Source organism: Syngnathus acus, chromosome 20 (assembly GCF_901709675.1).
Source record: "Syngnathus acus chromosome 20, fSynAcu1.2, whole genome shotgun sequence".
Lineage (NCBI taxonomy): Eukaryota > Metazoa > Chordata > Actinopteri > Syngnathiformes > Syngnathidae > Syngnathus > Syngnathus acus.
Window position 1 is genome coordinate 5,129,792 of NC_051104.1, and position 17,750 is coordinate 5,147,541.

Genomic DNA, 17,750 nt, shown 5'->3' on the forward strand with positions numbered 1-17,750 from the left:
AATGACTATTCAAAATACTACGAAGAAGTGACATCCTTTTACGATGAATGACTTACTTGGTCAATGTGTTGTGGTTTGTGACTCGGACTTTCAGTGAGGATGTCACTTTTGAAATGTTTATAAATATTTGTGATGTTTGACCTTAACGCCATTCACCCGTAGACGGGCAGGAGACACGGATGAAAATTGAAAAGTGGAAGACTAAACATCGGCGAAGAATTGCAAGTACCAGACAAAACAAAGCTGAGAAACAGCGATAACAGAAACAACTCAGCATTTCCCTTTTTGAAAGACTAAAACTGTTCGAGTCAACAGTGTCGACGTTACTGTACATATCCAATGGGCAATATAAGAACATCAGAGGGGGGGGGGAAATGTTTTTCAGAATTTCGATGAGCGGCCTGTTTGTGTTGTCGAGCCTCTGTTCTGAAGACTAGAACATAAAACGTGCAGAGAAGAGACAGCTGGTGACTTCCTCTGACCACCAGCGTGCTCAAATGATGTGAGGAAGACACTTTCAAACTGTCACCGTTTCTCTCCTTCGTGCTTCGCCTTGGCCATTCCACACGTTGCCTGTTATGTTGTTTTCTTGCCTCTTATATCTTCTTGCCCTCTCGTTTCGCCTCCGTTTCTTCCGAGGCCTTTCATCTTCCCCATAATATTCCTCCATCTGTCTCTCCTTTTTGTCCTTCTGCCGTTCGCAGGTGCAAAATGTCGAGCGGAGGCTCAGGGACTTGCCAGCGTGAATACAATGGCGGCATTTTATTGCCATGGAAGCTGCCTACTGATACCAATACCGGCTTCCTGTTATCTGGTACTGGTCCAGCAGTCATGACTGCAAACATAATTACGCTGTCACCCTTGGAAACCACACTATGAAGGTTACGTTTCCCCCTGGCTTCTTTTAAGAATATTTATCGAAAGACAAATTGATGTCATGTTAATGGTAATTACTGAAAGAGAAAAAATGCAATACAATTGCTTTTTGGAGTTACTTTGGAGAGAAGCAAATATAAGAAAAGGATGATTAAATTCCAATCACTGGCGCAGAGACAGGAAATTAGCATATCAAAACCAAGTAGTCAAGTTTTTCATGCACAACAGCTTGCATACAAAATGAGCATGCAGATGACAAGTAGTACACCAGATAAACAACCTCATGCATAAAATGGAGGGGAAAAAAAACCCTCAAATATTATTTGGTTACTTTCAATCTTCCAAACTCGACACAGTTGTTCAAATTTGCTACACTTGGTGAAAACACCACAAGAAGACGGAGAAAAAATAAATTGATGCTTCCATGAACTGCACTGCCAGGCCTTACTAATTCTTAACAGTTCCAAGCACGATACGAGAAAGTCAATCTGAATCGTCACATTGAAACCTAAAATATTAGGTAACATTTTTTTGCATCCTCACATATAGCTTGTTCAACAAAGACCCAATTTTGGGAAGAAAAAAAAAATCCTACCATCTTTGCGGTAAAGGTTGATCTCCACTTTCCTCTCTTCAGAGCCCAGCAGGGCCTGCGCCATCTGAGCGATGGCCAGACGTTTGGTTTCGGGTCCATACAGAAAGTTACACGTGCACGGCTTCTGCATGATCTCGGCTCGCGAGTAACCGCACATGAGACAGAAGCCATCGTTGCAGAAGATAATGGCGCAGTTCTCCACTCTTGCATTGGCAATGACGAACTTGCGACCTAAAGAAAAAAAAAAAAAAGGTGGTTATAGTGAGATGCAAATACTTTTGCATAAATATTGCTTTTCAATGTATGTCCAACCGATCAGCGCAATCAAGCACTGATGAGTACATCCTGGTCTCCTTCCTGAAGACAAACATGACCATAAAGCGCCCTAATGAGCTGCATTTCCTCGAGACTATGATAAGAAATGGTGAGATTCCAAGAAAGGGGCTGCAAAGGGATATTTAAGATTCAAAGTGTTCCTTTTTTTTGCAGGACAGCCGCAACTGCAAACACATTTTGGCACCGCTAACAAGGCCTTATTTCAAGTGAAACATTTCAATTATAAGGACGACAAATTCTTGGAGGCAAGAAAAAAGATTTGTCAGTAGATGATTGCGACTGGCAGAATTCATTAGGGATCGTAAATAACTATGATTCAGCGAGAGGATTACTGTATTGGGGAATATGAGGCCGGCAGGTCATTAAAAGCATCACGGTCCCAATAAAAAAAATAAAAAAATAAACATTTTGTGTTGTTTGCATTCCATTTTTGTCTTGTAAATTGGCTTCAAGGATTTCAGGTTCACAGACACACAAAGGTATCGAATATGAAATCAATATTTTGCTATTTTTGCAAACGAAGCTTCATGAAACAATGATATTTTTTACTCCTTGAAATGGTGCTCTTGGTTTAAAGACAAACACTGGTGCAATGAAAATGTATTAAATTCCCACTTCAAATCACGAATGCCATCTCGAGAAGTCCAGAAATATCACAAGTGCTTCATGAAGCTTCATTTGCACATCGCTAGCAATTATCGCACTGATCCCAGCTGCCTACCTCTTTCTTTACGAGCATGAACATAGTTTATCAAAGCAGCACATTGTGGATTCAACAGGCCATTCTCACTGGAGACATAAGTGATGGAAAGCCTGTTCACATATTCATGGAAACAGTGAAGATCCGTTGTGTGGTTGCGCTTGATAGCTCGCCTCCATGAATTAGCGGCAGCACTGGTCCGCCGAGGCCCATAAAACTTGATAGGTTTGTCTTGCTGCAACGAGCACTTGGTAATGCCACGGCAGAAATGCCAGTGTGCGAGCATAGAGTACATTTCACTTTTCTGCCTTTTGACTATGTGCTCTTTAGTCATTGGTAATGGCCTGGAAGCAAGATGGCTTGTTTCATGCTGTTTAGCTCGTTTAGAGAACTTGATTCGTTTTTTTGCGCACAGTGTGTCTGTGATGACATACGATCGAAAGATGCACACGAGGAGATGGAATCAATAAGTAGAATGAACCTTGTCAAACAAGTCATAGTTGACAAATGTTAGTCGTGTCTTGCTCTGTGTTTTTTGGTTTTGCATTTGAATGTACGCAGATCATTTTTCGTTTGTTAGGGATCGTCTTTTGGTTTTGGAAACGGTCGCGTGTCTTCCGTCTCTCGCCATGTCGGCTGCATCTCACGTTTCTTATTTGCAACCCTCGCAGCTCCTCGACGCTGCAAGTCGTTCTCACGCCTGGCCTACACTACCCTTCTTTAAAAAAAAAAAAATGTTTCCAGTGTTCAGACTGAGACAGCACATAACTGAAAGTCATTGCATTGAAAGTCACAGGCTCTATAAAAGGTGATGTAAAATATTTATAGTTTATCCCACACCTCACCCGCCACTCTGAGGATAAGCAAACAAATGATTTTGAATACAATATGCATCGTTCCCATTAAATATTCACAAAGTAAAAGAACTTATCCGAACCCACGTTTGCTCTGACTCTGATTAACATCGTCAATGCACAACAATTAGCATTTGTTGTCGAGCCATCTTTGCTATTTGTGACATCACTGGCAGTTCCCACTGGCAGCTTTTTCAGAAATTTCTCCCTAATGAGTTTTGGAAGGCCATAGATGGCTGATTAAAGATTCGCTGCAGCTCAGAAGGAAAATATTCACACACACACACACGTAGAAATGTATCCACGTGTAAATACACACACACGTTTCAAAGCAGGACTCGCCAACGCAGACTGAATAATTCACTAAGAGGCAGACTTTGAGGGCTCCTCTGCAGTCTGCCAGTTCGTGCATGTGCGAGCTGTGTGTCTGCGTGCGTGGGTGAGTGTGTATCCGTGAGTGTTATTGTGTTTGCTTGGAATCTCCCCGAGTACACCGCGTGGGCGGATGAGGAGGGAAGCCCATGTGCTAGAGGCACAAGTCCACACAGCAGCTCTCAGCCTGCTCGGCGCGCAGATGGCAGGATAAAGGGAGAGCGAGAGAAAGACAAAGGAGAGAAGAATATGAAGAATATTACGCAAGAGGCACAAAGCGAATTAGCACATTTATGTGTGTGTCACTGTTGCAAACTCCACAACAGGATGAGAAATTGTTTCAGCTCCCCGCTTCAAACTAGGCTATTACCATGGAAACAGAAGATTTCATATGACTGGATTTCCAAACAATGGGCTGTGAGAATATTTTTATCTGGTCGTGGTTGCAAATAAACTGATTTTAGAAAAGCGAGACACGGCCTATAATTTGGAACTGGTTGTTAGTGTTTTAGTACAATGCGATATTTAGTAGTGGGTAACAAACACACTATTTTGTAGTCTCAATCAAACCATTGAACAAAACAGCACTGGCGGAGCTAGAGGGGGGCTGCAGGGGCCCTGCCTCCCTCTGAAATATGCTTGGACACCCCAGGTGCCAGTCCAGATTGAGGTATTTTCAAAGAAATTCCAGAATTTTTTTCCCCACATTTCCCTCCATTCCCCAAATAAAATTTTTATCAGTGTTTTCTTTTTTAATGTTTGTTTTATGCAGCCCCAAGGACATCCAAAACCCACCAACAAGTCCTCAAAAACCAAAATAGTTGCTGCAAGACACATCCAATGTCTAGATCAAAACTATCTTTATAAATTACAGGTCACATAATTTTAGAGGAGAAAACGTGCAATCAATAGGCGACTTTGTTTTCTTCCACGCAACATGGCACCCAATCCCCCTCTACTGTCATTAACGGTGATAATCCCATAATCACAGCAATCCTTAATGGTCTTGTTCGCTCCAACGTGTCTCAGGCTACAGTGTGTACAGCATCTCTCTCTCTGTCTTAATGAGGTTTTTCCAATTTATGCAAATGAGCATTAATCCCAAAGACCCCCGTGGACGTCTTGAGTCTTTGATTCGGTTAACTGACCTTTTCTGTGCCCCCCTTTTCAAGCCCCAAGAGAATGAAAAGGAACTCCGAACAGATGGGAAATTCATGAATAGATTTTTTAACGATACCAGAGAAAGGGCAGCAGGAGGCTGATGAAGAAGTGATAAACAAGTAGAAGCTAAACGATCGGACAAAAGTACTGGAAATGATGTCGCTTAGGTCATAAAAGCTCGGGATGATAAGTTTTACAAATGAGAACTTCCTGAAACATCTGTAGGCCTCGACGGGATTTGAAAACAAAATTTCACAGGTCTGATCCACGTGAAAAAAAACGATTGCAAAAAGTACCAGTATGTGCGCTACAATGAATCTTTCGTAAAAAGGTGCAATTGATGCGTCCCTGCTCAGTTATTATTTTATCCCAGCAGGTAAAGAAAAACCTGGAAGAGATGCTTGTGTTTGATGTTTTATGGCTTGGACACATTCTGATAATAGGCGCCCAATTTTATAAGTCTGGAGGGAGACGCATCACTAGGTGATGTATTTAAAGATCTAAGGAAAACGATCAGAGGGATGACGAAAAAGAAATTGATTTTTTTTCTTTTTTTGCAAAAGCTGGTTTGAGGGGTTTATGTATCTTCCCATAAAGTTCAACTGTCCCTAATGGGGCCACAAATGCTCTCCACTTCATTGAAGAGCAAAAACACAAACTGCAAATTGATAATGATGCAACAGCAATGCAATCACTAATCTGACTCAGTGCAGATCAACCTTCTTTAGAGGAATTTTTTTTTCTGACATTTCATAGGAAAGGAAAGAAGAATGGATTTGAAATGAAAATGTCCTCCGATTGTGTAACGGTACACGACGAGCAGAATCACATCGCAAACGTTCAAATGAAGTGTTGTTGAGCTCCCAGTAGCCATGACAACGAGTGAGCATGGTGAAGATTTGGAAGGCTGGAAAATTGTGAAATTCAAGCAGTGGGGTCGGCCGCCAACAGAAGCTGCTACCTGGAGGTACTCAAATTATTCCCCAGTTTGTGAGTTTAGGAGACACCTCGACATTCTCTCCCTGACAATTTGGGCAATGTGACCTGCACACTGGGTTGTTCTGCCATAGTTGGAAGCAAGGCTAGTCATGTGACCAGAAAAAATATTCTTGTTTATAATGTTGTTGTTTTTTTATGACTTGCGAGTGATCAATGCAGATATTTTTTGGACGGAAATATGCATGCACTCAGCAGCTGTACTTCCACATCTTTTCAAAGGACGGCTAAAAGCGCCCCTCTCCCCACCCCACCCACCGCTGGGAACATGAAGGCCTCTCGCATTATGCAACTCATTGCCGAGCTCATCAAAGTACAATGGAGCGGCGATGCGTCAAACTCCAAACACCCCGGCGGACGACCTGCTGTTGTTAGTAAACAACGTTGGTGAATATGACAGCCCTGCCATAATATTGGAGCTTAAGATGTTAGCAATTTGTAGAAGGGATTAGAAATATGACAATCTTTGATTTGCTAGTATTTTATTTGATGACATTTTTATTAATAGAAATATAAAACATAAATCAGGTTTCTATCATTCTGCAAGATTTCGTCACAATCTCACAATTCCTCGTTTCCATTAAACTTATAAATACCTTCCAATAACTTCTGATCATTTTTTTCTTTTTTTCTCCCCCAATTTGAATATTAAGGCTGATCATTTATTGGTTAAAGTTGATAGTTTGAGGTTATGTTGTTAGATCTTACGTGTATAGTGCCGAGAAAGAGAACGAGACAGTGGGAGGTTGTGTGGGTGGGTGTGTCGAGGGGGTTCAGTTACCATGGCGATGGAAGAGCGTGTGCGTACGTGCGCGCGGGTGTGTGTGCACTTTAAGCCGCCGAATGGTAACATCCTCAAGGGAGGACAGTGGATTCGAGCATTGTAATTGGCCAACGTCCTTCTCTGAGGAGCATAAGAAATAACAGAAAGCCCCAAAAGGTTGCCGTGGCCTCACATTGAGGTCACAAATGTTTTTTGTTGTTGTGGTACAGCGTGCAGTCTCACCCTCTACACCAAAACGTGCGGAGAGCTAAAATAAAAAATAAATAAAATCATTCAGGTTACTTTTGGGATTAATTGGATGAGTCAGAGTAGTTGAAGGCAATTCCATCCGACAAGAAGTTCATTTAGAAATATTTTGAGGACTAATTTTGACATGCCGCTGAGATATTAAATCGAAAGTATTAGTTTTCTATTTGTCGACTCTGCCCATCAGTTACATCAACTCGTGCAACACAGAACCAGTGAGCTCCCCTGACAATATTATTATATCATATTGGTCTGAATCACGGCTCGGAGCAAACGAAGCAACTGGAATGATCTCAAATATGAATTATGCATCGTCAGTGAATGGCTGAAAATAAATAAACAGCACACCCTCAGGACAAACACTGACATTTCACAATGAGCCCACATGAGACCAAGACACAGTTGAGAAATTCCGAGCCGGACCTAAATACACATTTTGGAAATAAGATCAATTAGTTTCCTGAGATGACAAGATGACAAAGATGCTGCTCTACGTGAACATAAAAAGTACAAATAAAATATTCAAATAAAAAATCCCATGGATTTGCACAAAGGCCTTCCTGTAAGTTATGGAACTTTTCATGGAAGCAAACATGACTCTACCCATTGATTTTCCTCCAGCGGACATGTCGATAAATGCACGGCAAATAGCTTTGACCTCTTGCGCACGTCTGTGTCGAATATCGGATTAGCGCCTACATCCTGACAGTGGACGTGTACCCTTGACCCGTTGGATTCAGAGATGTGCTTGGATCAGCATACTGCTGATGATGTCATAGCAATTCCATCATTTTCCGTCCAAGAAACCAAATACTTTTGTTCAAAAGTGTGCAGCGGAATTTCTCCGTCCTTTTGGCCAGCACACCATCGATGACAACTGTTGTAGTTTTCTCTCCTTAATCATCTTTCTCCAAGGTTGACTATTAAGCATCCGCGGTGAGCGATCCCAGGACATCATTTCAAAAGCACTACGCCACAGCGGAAATAAATTAGGCTGCCATGTTCGTCGGAGCGTGGAGATTGCTTTTCTCTCCAGACTCATTCCCACCTGCGATGGTTTCCATCACCAAACGCCTTCTGATTGTCGCCTGGATAAAGTTGATAAAGAGCCATCAAAGGAGCCAATTCTGTATCGGTTGTCTTCATTCGGGTCGCGGGTAACCGGAGCCCATCACCGGCTGACTTTCAGGTACACCTCGGACTGATGGCCAATTAATCGCGATGCAAGTCTCACTCGATTCAAAATGATGCCAAGATTTGAGAGGATTGATTTGACCTAAAATGCATCCCGAGGAGAACAGACAGCTTACACAACGATGATTCCAGCAGAGATCAAACAACACATGCTGTCTGTTAACTCAAGTTTCTTTTTAAAGAAAGTCACAAGTTACATGTTTTTTTTGTTGTTGTACAATTGCTCGGATAGTTTTAAGTAGTCATGTTGTCTACTCTTGGAAAACATCATGTTACAAGGCAAAATTTTCCATTAAGCCTGTGTTGAAAAATCAAAAATAAAGGGGTGACAAACTTTGATATTGAAATTTCTCAATTTTGCTAACGTGAAAATTGGCTTTCTCGTGTTTTCATCAAAGACATTAGTTTTTAAGTTGTTCCGACTTAAGCGTTAACCAACCGATTAATCAACAGCTAATCGATTATCAAACAAATCACTGATCAAGTAACCCAACCAGTTCCAAATCTCAGTTTTTTCTCTTTAGAACAGGACTATGGCCCGACAAATAAAAAAAAAACTTTCCAGCACCACCTGAAGAGGAGCTTCACTGAAATCCAAATGACAAACTGGAATCAAAGCAGAACAACGCCACCTTCTGGATCCGATGGGGCACTGACATCCGACCCCAAATGCAAGCGCAGTTGCTTATCTACTAACAACACTTAAGTAGAAATGTTTTGGCATGGAATCAGCAAATTAAAACGCATCCACTGAACTGCCTCTTCTCCATCCACCACTTGATTAAACCACAGCCATTAGGTGGGGCTCTCCATCGCCATTAGCATGCTTTGGTAGGCAAACTAAAAGACCCGCTCCGACCGCGGGAAAATTCTTGGTGGGGGGAAAAATGAGTCACGGAGACATTTGGAAAGCACTCATGCGTGCTTATGGACCTCTCAGATGCACAATTTTGCTCCTCATAAATAATCATCCCACCCGGTAATGAAGGTGCAGCAACCTGCCGCTCGCTTGAACAGATGTAAATCTGTGATGAAGACATGTTGGCCAAGCGCAACCTGCGCAATGACGTGTGTCGGAAAGCGAGAGGTTCGCAGGATGAAAAAGGAGAGGATTGCGGGGATTAATGTCGAGGACTCACTTTCAAGGTCTTCACCTTGTGTACGACTCTGCTTTGTAGCCAACGTTTGGGGAACTTTTGATACCATTTTACTGACTGCACTTTACAGTAATGCAATCAACCTGGCAACCTGAGCTGATACAACAGCACCCTCCTCTTCATCGTGCCCCGGGGTGAATTTCCAGAGAAACGGTGCCATTGTTCACCGCCTGGCTTCGTTTGAAGTCTGCTCACGCTTTCACGTTGGGAAAACATGAATGATACGCATCAAAGGTCCAGGAAGGGGGGTGTGAGGAACCTGCTTACACATTTTGCACAACGGACACCTTCTAGCTCCACGCCCAAAGACACAATGAAACATTTAGAGGATTAAAAAAAACAAAACTGTGTATCATTTTTTGGTTGAATAAACACATTTGCTGGGTTATTAGATTATTTTCCAGCCCGCAATAATGTAGCTTCAAGCTGCCAAGGACTCAACTGATAATTGCCGTTAAGTGCTACTAATGAATCACAATTGCAATACACATACTACATAAAGAAAGCAAAATAAATCTTGACTCTAAATGTGTCACTGTGTTTTGTTTTGTGCCACATTATTATCTGATCATCCACTTTGCTGGTTTCTGAGTACAGTACTGCTCCAAAGTTATCTCATGAGCGGGGACAAAGAACATACGTGGATGTCAATACCTTGCCATATAATTCTGAATATTACTATATGAACCAAAAAGAGTACACAAAAATACTTTAATATTAGTAGTGTTGACAACTAGGGCACACTTTTGCCTCAAGTATCATTGCAAATAAAGGCTCAATCAGCTTTTTTATTTTGCTGTTCTCCATTTGTTAATCACAGCTTACGTTATTGTACACAATATGAAAGTATATTAAAGTACACAAACGTGCACAAAACCAGGGGAGTACACACTTTCACAATTATATGGCAAGCAGCTTGTTGCCTTCATTCAGAAGTACCAAATCTTGTCATGGGGTTATTTAGCAATATTATTATTGGAATTTAAACTTACTTTGACTGTCGAATTTCCTGATGATGGTGTCCAGGAAGGTGTTCTGCGGAGCCACATGCCCTCTCCGGACCGGCATCTTCGATGCGGTGGCCCCAGGACTTTATCAAGACTTTGCCTGACTTTATAAAGTGAAGGAGACGCTGACAGCTCGGTCCAGTCGGGGATGCAAGTTGCCCCGGATTTTTTTTTTTTTTTTTTTTCCCCACCGGTACTGAAAGTTGTCCTTCCTATGACGCGCAACTAATTATGAGGCGTTCACAGCCTCCCGTTTGCAAGATGGGGGGAGCGACGGTGTCTGGTTCTTTCCCCCCTTTGGAGGTGATGGAGAGGGAGGAGGGTGGTTGTCAGGTGATATATCCTCCTCTCAGTGGAGCTCAGCCACAATACTCCTCTCATGGCGCACGACTGCACGCTCCTGTGAGGCGAACTAGGGGAGCGCGGCTGCGAGCGTCGCGGTGCTTGGAGCCAAGGAGGGCTGTTGCCTTTGTTTCGCTGCTCATTCCAGTTCTTCTTAAAACATGCAAATATAGTTGGAAAAATGTTCACCTTGATGAGTATTTTGGACGTGCTTTGCGTAGCTCTTCTCCTCCTCGTCTTGCTCTTCCTCCTTCGCTGTGCGCTTTTTGCTGGATGACTTCAGCTCCGACGGCTCTGGCTGCGCCTCGTTAACCCTTTATGCCGCGACCACTCTGCTTTCTGTTGATTTGAAATGTTCAGAGCTACCTCCAATACAAAAACAAATATACATTGTTGCAGAATTAGTGGATGATCGTGAAATTTAATCAATTCCATGCACAAACCAACGCTAGAAATACGCACTCGTTTAATTGGAGACTAAATGTAATAATTAGATGCAGGCTTGCGGCAACTAGTTAATTAAAATAAAAAAAATCTAGTGAGCACCCGATAAAAATGCCTCGCCAAAAACGTCAATCACAGCAATATAACACGTACGACACATGTTTTTCTTTTTTTTCTTCTTTTTTTTTTATTAGGCATATGTATCGTTAGCATAGCAGTTCACTCAGCTCGCATGTGCCTATTGAGCACAATATAACATTAGCATTGAATTGCAATCCTGCACTAATGCTCACTTAAAAAATACTTCAACTTCCAAAGATGTATCCTTTTTTTTTTTTTTCATGTTTTACGGTTGCTGTGTAGTAAATTGTGGTTGCTCCAAACATATATTTTCCAAATCATCTAACTTCTAGAATGATCCTCAAGGGAAACATATCTTACTCCTACTGTGGCAAAAATTCTCATGAGAAGAAATGCCAACTAAACCAATTTTAAGCATTTATGAGGCTGTTGGTGACAAATAAATGAGATTGCATTGTGTTCCACTGCAGGTCAAACCTCGTACTGATTTGATACTGCGCGTGCTATTTTTTGCAAAAGTTTCAACTATTTGAGATATGGTAACTAAGCCATTTTTTCACTTTCAACCACTCAGAATGTTCAAATATTTCATATGACACAATTGGAGCCTTGAAAAAGTATTTGACGCGCCACACAAGGAAATAATGCGATAAAAACGGAAATGCATGAAAATAACAATGTGTTTAAAGTTAAGAATTATAATAAAGTCAACGTACCGCTACTGCAATGGGTTAGAAATGTCAGCTCGGTGCCATTTTGACCGGCGACATATTTTGAAAAACTAGATCCCTTATTTTTTTCAATGCTTTCTCAATGATGCAACAAAAAAAACAAAACAAAAAATGTCCTCATGACAAACTGGGACTGGTATTACCTCACAGGCTCATGTACGTCATAGCACGGGGCTCCCCTTACGTCACACAGGGCTTGTTGCCTTCAAAGGCTGTCGGAAATTATACTACTAAGTCTATCACTGCACTGGAGCAAGTAGAAGTACTGTGTGGACTTTAGGATTAAAGAACCACGCTTTTTACTGATGCAAAAGTGTCAAAGAAATATTTTCAAGATGACAAAAAGGCTAAGAAAATAAACACACCAATATAGAATACATAGTTGCAAATATTAACTTTGTTACATGTTCTTCTGAATTTAATTTGACCCCTAAACTTTTGAATGGCCTGACACTTTCACAATGAACAGTAGCTGTTCAGATTCTTACAATGCAAGTCATTGAAGAGTTGCATTGATAAGTTTACGTAAGTTTATTTTTTCCATTTTAAATACCTGAATGGATCAAACATATTATTGGAGATGACCACATACTGTGGTCACATATAGTTCAAACTGCTTGTCCTTCACTGGCTTTATTGGATCTTGTGTAAAAAATGTACGTCAGGGTAGAATTCATTTTTTCCAGACCGCAGCAACCGAGGCGGCTCCCCGGTTCATTCTGAGGCTTTCTCCTTAAATCCATTAGAGCAGGATGTGTCACGAGCAGATCGAGTATAAAACGGACTTGTTTTCAGTTGCGTCAGCAAAAGGCCCCTTAAGCAACGCTGCTACTCACAGCACGGCATTGATCAAAATGACCCGCAATCACAAAGGCGTTCATTTTTTTCCACTGATCACTGTTTTAATGATTGGTAAGAGGTGATGAATTGCAGCCCTGCGGTTGGATGAGGCCCGAGGAACCATTTGTCAAAAAGTGACATTTTAGTATGAATTAAAAATGCATCAGTTCCCACTCCTATTACACACTGGAGTATTCACGACATTAGCTGAGAGTCAGAGGAGGCGAGTTGACCAGCCTTCCATCTTCAACACCCTTATTTAGTCAGGACGTGAGAGCAGGGAGGAGGAGGAAAGGATAGAGGGGTGAAGAGGAGAAAGAGGATAGGGAAAAAAAATATGTGGTATATCTCTTGTGGATCGCTTTTTCACGAAAGACAAAAAACAGTGCGCAGTGAATACCACACAAGCACCTTATCGCAGCTCAGCAGACCTTTCCTGTTCAATTTTAATCCCCCCTGTGAAAACCATATCAATATATATACAATTACAAACAGTAGGTGTAAAAACGGCTTAAGTTGATCTTAACTGCATCTTGAATTTGTTTGATTTCGAGACTATAAAGCATTCTGGGAAGAACATCCCAACAGCATCTCACTTTCTTTCACTGCATGGTGACATCATGTTCACGTGGGTGCTCGCCAGGTGCTTTTCTGTTTCCTCCTCTTGGCCAAACGACATGTACAGTATGTTAAGAATGAATAATTCCTGTCAGCACTCCTGACAAAAGCAATGGTAGAGAGAACTGGATTTGGTCCCGGGGCATTTACAGCTTGCAGCTGCCCACTGGTTGATGTGGGCAAAGGTTATGTTTTGATGTAGCGAGGACTGTACAGTGAGACCTCAAAGGTGGAAAACAATCTGCTCTGTTGCTTTGTTTAGACTAAAACTTCCCAAGAAAAAAAAACTGTGTCAGAACAGAGACATGCAGTGCTTTTTCCATTTTTGGCAGTTGTCATGGCATTTTTCCTTCACCTTCTTTGGTGATGTAGTAGAGATCCATATTGTCAATTTATCTTCCTTTGGATAGAAAAAAAGAAATGCGCAGTTGAAAAAATATATTTCATGTGTACAAAGGTTTATTGAAATCTATATACGGTAAGTAGTCATAAAAAAAAAACACCAAGACGATATGCAGTCTACACTAATAATCGCTCAACACTATAACCTTTAATAAAACATATAAAAATAGAGTAGGTAAAAAAAAGTTTGTACAAGACAAAGATTTAACAGGGACAGGAATTAATAGAATAGTTTTCAGTCATATAATGACTAAGAACCACATATTTATGTGGCCATAAAGAGGGTTTCATTTTCTCCATCCGGTTCATTGATCCATTCCCTCCAAATCGGGTGCTTGTTTGGTTTGGCCAAATAAATCTCTTCTCTTAAATGTACACATGAATTGACATGTTACTGGAATTCCCCGCACATGTGCTCATCGCCTGGACAGGTCACCCCCTGTGAATCAAGTGAAACGATAGCGGAACAGTGAGAAGCATAAAGTGAAAAGGTCAGTGACGTTTCTTTGAGATGAATAACGGCAACATTTATATAGCTTGAATAAAGAAGTTTTAACTCATTCCCTGCCAAAATAGACTTTTGACGTTTATAGCAGTCGATGAGTTAAACAGTGGCAAAATAAAGTTTGGATTGCTCAGCCTTGGTGGCACTCCAGGTTTAAGCACTTAACCGATAATATGGAAATTTTCCGCAGAAGCCTAAGCTCTATTTGCATGTCACACAAGTACACTATGTAAAAACCCCAACAGGGGGGGGAAAGGAACAACGTGAGTCATCTGCATGCTTGCGCTTGCAATCACGAGAAGAGCGTACTCGCACGTATCAGCCGACGGCACCTGGTTTGTGTGCGTGTGTCAAAGATTGATTGCCATAGTGACCAAATCCGTCAGACGTGGTGTCCATAGGATTGTAGCGCTGAGAAGGGAATTTGAGCTGGGGGATGCTCCGTGTTGTGCGGCGGCTACATCCAATTAGCTTAGGCGATCGGAGGTGGGATCTGTGATTGAATTATTGATGGTGGGCTCAGGCTAATATACATTGCCAGTAAGGCTGTGCAAAAGCGTCGGATAAGTGGAATTGAAAATGTGGAAGAAAAGGTGTCATGATGGCTGTTAGGTGACATGTTGAACTATTGTAATGCGTATCAATAAAATCGATTTATTTATTGATGATTTATTGATTAAAGTAATCAGGATTCAGGCCTGAGTATCATCCCCTGAATCCTGTCCTTAATCTTAAAAGGATATTTAGGACAGCGCATTTTGGAAAACCCTTAAAAAATCTTGCAGTGTCAGTGACAGACATTCTTAAATTAACAAACACCCAAATAAAAATATATTATTTTTAATCTAGCCTCATGTGATCACGTTCAAATAGTAAAAGTATGGCTTTGGCGCCATCTTGTGCCGAGGAACTACATTAAAGTGAGTTTAGTCGCTTCATTTAGCCAAAAGTAGTGCCATCTTGTGGCAACTGAATGTATTACTTTGGTGCCACGGCTATTGTAATGTGTGCCACGCAAAATGAATTTCCATCCACCTTGAAATGTTTGCGTCGAATTACAATACACGACGGACATTCAAATGAATTTGGTGGCGTTGGCTTTCCCTCACCTTGGCAGCTGGTGCACTCGCAACTGTGTATGACAGGCAGGACGACGGGCTCGCTCTCGCCACTGTCACAGCGCAAGTTGAGGAAGCGGACAGGGTTGTTTGGGTCCAAACGGTAACTGCAGCACTCGCACACAGACCTCAGGTAGGGCTCCTGTGGAGAGATTAGAGAGAAAGCTTATTACAGATCAAATCTATTCACAAGTGGCTTGGTTAAGGATTTGGAGGATAAAATGGTCCTTAAATCCAAATACAAAATTCTATCAGAATTTCAAGCTGAATAATAAAATAAAAATATAATGTGGTGGCATTTTTTTTGAAATGCTTTGATTCCATTGCTATATTTCGACTATGTATGTCAGTTCCAGACATTCTAATGACTTTCACAGCATACCATTTCCTCACCGGTTACCATGCCCTGTTGCCACAGTAACAGTAGGTAATGACACATTTGGCCCAGCTGATGTTTATTTTTTACTAATCTCTCAGCATGACTGGCTCTATTTTTAAAGTGATGTATGGATGCCAAAAAAGAACAAAGTCGCCATGGTGATGTGGTGCGGTCTCTACTCTCTTGTGAGATCTTTTTATTATTTAAAAAAAAAAAAAGGTGCTGAAAAGAGGCAGCTTTAACCAGCTCAACACGTGAGATCCCACATTCTCCTTCACGTGTGCTAATCAACACGTCTATACTTAGCTCAATGATGATTCAACAGCTAAATCATGCATGTGCCCAAACATAGAATCTCTTTGCACAGATCATTATTTGAGGTCACATACAGAGACAGTTTGCTGATCACTGCAACTTTCCTGATGTAGTGAGAAAGACTGTTAAGTGCAGCTGAGCGTTGCAAAAAGCGTCCGAACTGATCGAGTGAAGGCAACAGTGAGTGCAGCAATAATGTCTCCTGTTTGATATTGTTTCATTGTTGCTAAATTGTTTTATAATCACTCATCAAAATCAAATAAATAATCATTGGTTTCAAAAATTGGTTTGTAATACACTTTCATGCAAAATACAATTTCATTCGATGGAATAATTGATAGAATAATCGATTCTAAAAATATTCAATAGCGACAGTTTCCTCCTTTCAAGGTACTTTTCCAATATTGCACACACAATAATGACGCCCGAATGCTGCCATGGAGGGATAATAAACAGTCCAAGGCTACAAGTTCAATGGAGATCGAACCAGAAACATTATGAGACAATAACTGTGCCACCTGAACCGAGCCGCCCCTGGGAGAGCCGCTTTATGAGCCAGACTTCTTATAATCGACACGCGTGAGCTTATCCTTACCTCCAGGATGACGTCAGTCCTGGACAGACAGCGCCCCCTGCAGAAGCTGACCTCCACGTTGTCAAGCCGACAGTTTCCCTTTGTGATGTTCTTGACTTGGATGTAGCGGCGGCACTCTGGCGTAGACTCGCCTGACACATCCACACAGAAGCAGTGGAGATGGAAAAGAAAAGAATTGATCATATCTGCTTCAATTTGGAATGAAATAAGGAAGACGTGACACTGTTGTGGTCCCTTAGCATGTGAAGCAACGAGATGTAAGGCCAAGTGTAGGTTATATAATGAGATCTCCTGCTAATTGGCCACTGCGCTATGTTAGCTGCCACATATGGAAGCACAAAGGCTTCTCCACAATATATTGCCTGGGTTGCATTTTCTCTATAATCCTCATTCACCTGGAAAAGGTTTCCTGCAGACTGGACAACAGCTGCCCGGTTCCTCTACTTTGACTTGCCCCTGAGGGAGAAGAAGTTTATTAGGAGTCATTTTGTCCTTTCGTAAAAAGGATAGTAACAATTTTGCCGACGTGCAAAGATGGAAGGTTGCTGAGGAGGAGCGATTTGGGTTAAAGAAAGCCTAGCTGTCCCGAGATGCTTGAGTCTGAGAATAGCTGCTTGGAAAATGTCTGACAGCGAGTCATCAAGCTCAAGCCTGAATCTTTCGCATCATTACTCTATCAAACATGGACGCATCTAACGGTTCACCTCGAGGGCATTTCCTCCCACTCGCCAGCCTTCCCTCAGGGATGGTAGGATCGACTCACTAAGAGGGTGGGAGTGACTTGAAGAGCTTTAAGCCGGCAGTCTGGATGCATGTTTGTAAAAGGCTTCCTGCTTACATTCTAGCCACATGTACCGCCGAGCCAGTAATAATTCATGAAATGACCTTTGTTATACCACTCGGGAGACCTTTTTTGTGTCTTAAGGTGACGAGGGATTTGAGAATGCTGATAAAAAAAAAAAAGGCGCAAACCTGTGTAAGTGGAATACTCAGTAGAAGCTCACCATGTGATCAACTCACCTTGAAAGTTTGACCTGTCAGCTGATTTTATTTTTACCCAGGCCTCCGCGTATAAAGATATATTGACTCATCTGTTATGACC

At 41.7% G+C, this 17,750-nt stretch overlaps 2 protein-coding genes across 2 annotated transcripts in view; both read right to left on the reverse strand.

Annotated features, from left to right (window-relative positions):
- The window catches only part of kcnh2b (potassium voltage-gated channel, subfamily H (eag-related), member 2b), a 79,080-nt gene extending 68,186 nt beyond the window's left edge, over positions 1–10,894 (reverse strand). The window contains exons 1-2 of the mRNA XM_037279673.1: positions 10,264–10,894; positions 1,472–1,702 (exon numbers count right to left, since the gene is read on the reverse strand). Of these exons, the coding sequence (XP_037135568.1) occupies positions 1,472–1,702; positions 10,264–10,339 (307 nt within the window). The 5' untranslated portion in view covers positions 10,340–10,894. The remainder of the gene's footprint in view (positions 1–1,471; positions 1,703–10,263) is intronic.
- A 2,254-nt stretch (positions 10,895–13,148) lies between these two features.
- scospondin (subcommissural organ spondin) overlaps positions 13,149–17,750 on the reverse strand; it is a 39,619-nt gene continuing 35,017 nt past the window's right edge. Inside the window, 4 exon segments of the mRNA XM_037279698.1 lie at positions 13,149–14,175; positions 15,351–15,501; positions 16,649–16,779; positions 17,044–17,104. Of these exon segments, the coding sequence (XP_037135593.1) occupies positions 14,153–14,175; positions 15,351–15,501; positions 16,649–16,779; positions 17,044–17,104 (366 nt within the window). The 3' untranslated portion in view covers positions 13,149–14,152.